The sequence below is a fragment of the Tyto alba genome, unplaced genomic scaffold, assembly GCF_018691265.1.
Source record: "Tyto alba isolate M040663 unplaced genomic scaffold, T.alba_DEE_v4.0 Super-Scaffold_38, whole genome shotgun sequence".
Taxonomy (NCBI): Eukaryota; Metazoa; Chordata; class Aves; order Strigiformes; family Tytonidae; genus Tyto; species Tyto alba.
Window position 1 is genome coordinate 9,475,626 of NW_024881313.1, and position 6,466 is coordinate 9,482,091.

The 6,466-nt window shown below is 43.0% G+C and overlaps 1 protein-coding gene across 1 annotated transcript; it reads left to right on the plus strand.

The window, feature by feature from the left end:
• Window positions 1-1,839: 1,839 nt before the first annotated feature.
• On the plus strand, window positions 1,840-5,907 carry SOSTDC1 (sclerostin domain containing 1). Its single transcript, XM_032991618.2, has 2 exons — window positions 1,840-2,303; window positions 4,564-5,907. Exons 1-2 carry the CDS (start codon window positions 2,099-2,101, stop codon window positions 4,977-4,979), a joined length of 621 nt encoding a protein of 206 aa, XP_032847509.1. The 5' UTR covers window positions 1,840-2,098; the 3' UTR covers window positions 4,980-5,907.
• Window positions 5,908-6,466: the final 559 nt, after the last annotated feature.

Genomic DNA, 6,466 nt, shown 5'->3' on the forward strand with positions numbered 1-6,466 from the left:
GCCTTATTTCAAAGAAAACAGCTCTCAAGGAAACTTCTGACTTTCCCAAGTCTTGTCTAATGTGGGAAAACCTTTCTACTCGGAAGAGGTCCCCTGACTGGTATCCACATGTACTGTGGATAACTGGAAAATGGGTTCCATGCTTTTAATTATATTGGCTCAGTTTAGCACAGAGACTATCCTGCAGGGAAGGTGAGATGTGTGAAGGTCTGTATGATCTGTGTATATAAGAAAAAATGAAGTAGGACTTGAACACCGACAAAGTAGACCTTTAGTTAGCTGCTCTTGAAGAAAAATACAGCTCAAATATTAATGGTCTGTAATGTACATCTTGTTTTGATAATTTGCTTAAGGAAACTTTTTTTTTTTTTTTTTTAATAGGTAATGTAAAATGCCTATCTTTGCTTTTGTGGTTAAATAAGACATTCCATCAGAGTGGAACTTGGAGCTTTGTCAGGGGTTAGCAGTGATCCCACTCCTCCATACATTACTCTGCTGGAAGATCTCACTCTGCCTTGCAACATTCTTGTTATTCCAGAACTGGGTTGGGCTAGTCATAATAGATGCAGGCAATCAACTCAACTTCCCCACACACAGCTCTGCCAGTAAAACTCACCTCACCTTGCAACACTCCTGTTTTTCCTGTGTCTTTTAAGCAAAGGGTATCAATTTGGCACTTACTGTGTATCTGTCCTTACTCCTGCAGAAATTCAGGGTAAATTTCCTAGTGATGCAAGAGGAAAGTGTTGCTGATACAGACAAATGTCTGCTTGTGACTAGGATGAAACAAAGTTGTCTTCTCTGAATGACTGAGATTTTGACCCTGACAGTAGAGGTAACTGACCTGTGTTCCACTTCTGCTTTCATTACAGCAAATAAAATCCACGATGACTATAGATATCAATTCAATTACGAAGACTGTGAGATTAGAGTCTAACCTTTACATAATGTGGCCTCCTGCATGGTTGTGCTTTTTCCCGAGAAAAAGGTTTCCTTTCAGTGAGAACACTACAGCTCTCGGTGTTATTCACCGTTGTTTTATTTATAATGAAAATCTATAGAGCATTCACCATGAAGCAGACAAGCATTGGCCAATCGACAGCATCTCAGTTTACACTAGCGTTTGTATTTGAGCCATGCAATTTTATGTAAAATCAAATAAGTGTGTGACACGGTAAAATTGTATGCCAAAACAAGGGTTATTCTTTCCTCTTTGTTTTCTTTATCACATGAAATAATACATTAAAAATATAAGAATGCTCTAGGCAATGTACAAAACTAAAAAAGGCTAGTTTGGTGAATGAGCATAGTGAGAGGCTATGAATATGGATATGTTTGTAGTAAGGAGCCTAGAGGAGTTATACTTTCTATGCGTGGTGAAACAGAAATACATAACTTGTAACTCTGCACACCAGGGAGAGAATATTCCCCTAAAACATGTAGTTTCTTTAGCAGTGCTCCTTGTTGATCAAAGCTGCATGATTTAAAGCACCTAGAGGGAGCTTTAAATTATTCACTATATATATTTTTTAAGAGATTTTGGTATATTGCAGACAGCATTTGCGTAACTAGCACTTTTCTGTAAGTTCTATACATTTTTACATCTTTACAGAGCTGGCAAGTTTTCTGAAAGTCACATTTGAGAAGAGGGGATGTAACTTCGCATAACAGGAGCAAGAGAGACTCATTCTGACACCGGGCTAGTCCCATCACACAGAAATGCCAGGCATGCAGGGCATACGGAGCGGCAGGGCAGAGCCGGCAGGCTCTAGGTCTCAGCCCGAATGCTGCTGTGTGGTGCCTAAGAGTTTTCTGATACCCTCAAAAGCCCCAAATAGGAATCCTGCAATTAGTGCATCTAACTCCTCCTTTACTGCAGTCTTCTCTCCTATTGGTAAAAGGTCTTCGCAGGCTCATGTAGGGATCCCACCCCTTTTGTGGGTTTTCATTCTGAAGCTATCCACAACTTTACACCTGAATGAATGCCAAGCCTCTCTGAATATATAAAGGAAACCTTCAGGAGCAATTTCAGAGTTACCCAGAAGAAGCAGAAGAAAAAGATTTCATCCAGCTCTGTCAGACAGAGACTGAACCAACCATGCTTCTCCCTGCCATTCACTTCTACGGCTTTCTCCTAGCTTGCATCTTCACGAAAAGCTACTTGGCTTTCAAGAACGATGCCACAGAGATACTTTACTCGCACGTCGTTAAACCTCCTGCGGCGAGCCCGAGCAGCAACAGCACGTTGAATCAAGCCAGGAACGGAGGCAGGCACTACACCAGCGCTGGATCCGACCGTAACAGTGAGTATCCTACCGGCGGCGCTTCCACCGCGCCCCGCAGCCCTCGGCCCTCCGGCGGCGGGGTCCGGGGGGGGGGGGGGGGGCAGCAGCTCCCACCACCACCACCACCCCCTCCCCCGGCCCCGGGAGCGGGACCCCCGGCCGCAGCCGCAGAGCGCTGGGCCCCCCCACCCCCTCCCCACCCCCAACCCCCGCGGGGGGGACCCGGCGGCCGGGGGGGAGCGGGGAAGGGGAGACGCGGCGGCGGCGGGAGCTGCCTCGGCGGGCGGCCCCCGAGCCAGGCTCCCTCCCCCGTGCGAGTCCGGCAGGACCGGCTCTCTCGGGCAGGTTACTTCCTGGGGGAGGTTCACCCAGGAACGCCGGGTTCCGTGGGTTATCCGCCAGGGAAGCAAGATAAAGGAAAGGGAGGGAGAGGCATTTCCAAAAGCGCTCGCTTTCTTCCCTCGCCCTCCCACTGCGGGCAGGGGAGGTGTCTGGGCTACTTTTCAAATGCAATAAAAAACTCTGAATTCTGTTCCCGCTGTTTAGTTTTACTTCCTGCTGTAGCACTTACTTGCTTAACACCTCCAGCAAAAGTAAACAAATCAGCTCATAATTTACCTATGATCTCTGCTCCGACTTGCCTTTTTATATCTAGTCTTTTTCCTGCCGAGTTTAATGTATATGTGTCAGATACATGGCGATCTGGAAACCTTCTGCTGACTTTATCTGTTACCTCCCCTGCCCGCCTCCTTAAAATGAAAGAAATCCAAGTAGAGCAGACACACACACACCCCAACCCACCCACAACAATCCGATAAAAAGCGTCATCCCTGGAAAGCGAAGGCAAAAAGTGACACCGATACCTTTCAGCTAAGCCAGGTGCGTCAACTTCTATGAATGCTAAGGGTTTAAGTGCACAGGAAACATCTCATCATTATGAGATTACTGGAGCAGCCCAGTAGGTATTCACTGTCAGTGAGCTGTCACTGGAGAAAAGCTGAGCCGGGGAAAGACATAAAAACAGAAGGAGAGACAAACTCAAATCTGTGACCAGCTGCTTCCAGGTACATTCCTGAGTGCAGCTGCAGGAAGGCAAGCCCGAATCCTTCCCGCAAGGCAAGGCAGGACAGCCCTGTGACCAGCCCCCCGCATCAGCCTGCAGATTTACAGTCCCTCTGACTGCCCATCCCGAGACACAGGGGACAGGGTGAAGTAATCCTAACTCACTGTCTCTGTTCAGAACTTGCTTCCAAAAATCCAAGCAGAAACAGAAGCAGCCTGTAGCTGTGATATGTAGATGTACCTTCAAAGCCTTTTATGATTCACTCTAAAATGTTTCTAGTAATTACTTCTATTTTAAAGGCGTTAGTTAATTGCATTGTGTGTAGAATCTGCGCCGTAATTGTCCTTCAGAAAGAGAGAGAGCACAGCCAGTAAAGATTGCTTATTAAAATTAAGCGCACTGTGGGCGTTTATTTCAAAGTGTAATTACTGAAATAAACAGTTGTGTTTATTGCAGGGTGCAGAGCTGTACATACAGACGGGTACAAACACGCCTGTATGAGAAGCTCTGCGTGTTGATTCTATGTCAGATGCCTGAGAGAATTTGCAGGATCCTCTATGTTACGCATAACATAAAGACTACTGCGGATACAAAGATGGTGTTACCCTGAGGGCAAAACGACCACTCTGAAATTGTTACTGCTAGTCATTCAAACTTTATATGCAGAACACCATTCCCTGGTAACTTCAGCTGTTACCACTTCTGCGATATCTGTGTTCAGAGCAGCACTGCTCACGGGAGCCTCAGTCCACTGTAACCGTGGAACGAGGAGAAACGCCCTATTCATTTAAAAGCATATAAACAGTTTCCAAAGCACTATTTCCCCCCTTGCTAATGATCCAACGTAATTGTTGTAAACATCACAGAGCAGATTCCCGAGACTGAGAACAAGCAGGAAACATTTATTCCCTTGGGGCATTTTTTCTCTTCTAAAAGGTATGTCCCTGAGAAGAAGGATAGAGAATAAAATTGCCTCTTCTACCACAACTGCTGAAGTGCATATCATTATGATTTCTTTATGCTGTGGTAATACCCAAAGATACCATCAGTGCTCGAGGCCCTTGTGTTGGGGGACGTAGCAATAAAGAGATGTCCTGTAAAGATTACAGCCTACTTTAACTTCTGCAAAGCATAGCTTGTTAATGTGAAAAATGACTGGTTAAGGAAATCTCTCCGTTCTGAATCTCAGTGTTTATTATTCTGTGCATTCTGCAGATCGTGTTCAAGTCGGCTGTCGGGAACTGAGATCCACCAAGTACATTTCAGATGGCCAGTGCACCAGCATCAATCCACTGAAGGAGCTGGTGTGTGCTGGGGAATGCCTCCCTTTGCCACTGCTCCCCAACTGGATTGGAGGAGGTTATGGAACCAAGTACTGGAGCAGGCGGAGCTCCCAAGAGTGGAGATGTGTCAACGACAAAACTCGCACCCAGAGGATCCAGCTTCAGTGCCAGGATGGAAGTATAAGAACCTACAAAATAACTGTGGTCACGGCCTGCAAGTGCAAGCGGTACACCAGGCAGCACAATGAGTCCAGCCACAACTTTGAGGGAACCTCTCAAGCAAAACCTATCCAGCATCACAAAGAGAGGAAAAGAGCCAGTAAATCCAGCAAACATAGCACAAGTTAGAAGTCAGACATTCTCTCCTCTCTCATCTCCCTCTCCTCGTGCCAAAACTGAACTCACCTGTAACCACTTGCTTTACTGTCCTGACTGCTTAAAGACAAGTCTGCCATTGCTGTGTTCTCAGTCATCACTACGTGCTTATTGCTTTGACCAAAATCAAAAGGGGCATTCTCAGCACATGGACCCTTTGGGTGATTTTTCAAATGTTCGCGATGGGGAATAACACAAGCCTTCCAAACCCACACTATAAACTTTTACATTTTCTCCAGCCATGGAGGCAAAGAAAATTTGCCATGAATATTCACTGAAGTCTATTTTGTAAAAAGATGCTTTGTTGTGTGTTTTCATGAGAACAGTTATCATGTCTATTGCCTTCTATATCATGTTTTATGAACTTCTGACAACAGCTTAAAAAACCAACACTTAGTACCTGCTTTCAGATTCAATCTAAAAAAAAATGCCTTGCATGCTGACCTTTCTCTTATCGCAATATACCAAAAATTAAAATATGCATGGCAGCAATCAAAAAGTAAAGCTGAACAAACTATTTATTTGTTGTTGTAATTATTTAATGAGCTTTTATGTGTGTTATTTCCCTCCAAAATGTTCTTATGTTTATAGCTTTTCTCATGTATCGAAGTATTTTCCTATGATTTGTGGCTGGATTAGAACATACGTTTTGTAGATAATGTAAAATAGACATTTTAGCATTCTTGGTATATATATTTTCAGTTTGAACCTTCATAGACATAGGTGTTATTTTGAAGTAGCAACATAATTTTTTTTTTTAATTCTCCACTTTGTATTATTTTTGTTTAAAAGTGTGCAATCAAAAGACAGATATGATGACTTCCTTTCAAATTCATTGTGGTTTTTTTGGTTTTTTGTTTTTTTTTTTTTTTTTTACAAAAATAAACACTGCTAAAAAACTGTATTGTCTGTCTCCATGTATGAAAATGTACACATTTTAATCAGTCACAACATTTAATCTCCAAAAGTGGGAGAACATTATTTGGTTAAGAAAATCAATCCATGATATTTAACATTAAAACAACCTTTCTGTGGAGTCTTTTTGGATGTAAAAATCCTATGTGGCCATTTACCAGATGGTGCTTATTCATGGTCCAAGCCAGGTTTTTATTTAACAATTCTCAAATTGTACATTGCAGAAGTAGTGTATGCTTGGAAAGTTTTACAAGCTATTAAGACACCACCATTTTTTTTTCTTTTTCATTAGTGATGATCAAGTCAAAGACTAATCGTAAAAATAACATGCAGTTTCATCTCTCCCATAGAGCCAGTAGTCCTTCACATTATCCACAGATCCTTATAGAACGTATCAGGAAATATATATTAAGCAATGTACCATTCAATACATAGTCCATGAATCACCTATTCTTAATCTTTCAAACTATATTGAAATACTATGGTCAAGATTTCATCATGAGATTCTGCTGTTCTTAAATCATTAACTTTTACAACCCATTTGT

Excerpts from the sequence above, each read along its gene's own strand:
- SOSTDC1 (XM_032991618.2), top strand. The coding sequence starts at position 2,099 with ATGCTTCTCCCTGCCATTCACTTCTACGGCTTTCTCCTAGCTTGCATC. Across the intron at positions 2,304-4,563 it reads CGCTGGATCCGACCGTAACA|ATCGTGTTCAAGTCGGCTGT; the intron begins GTGAGTATCCTA and ends TGCATTCTGCAG.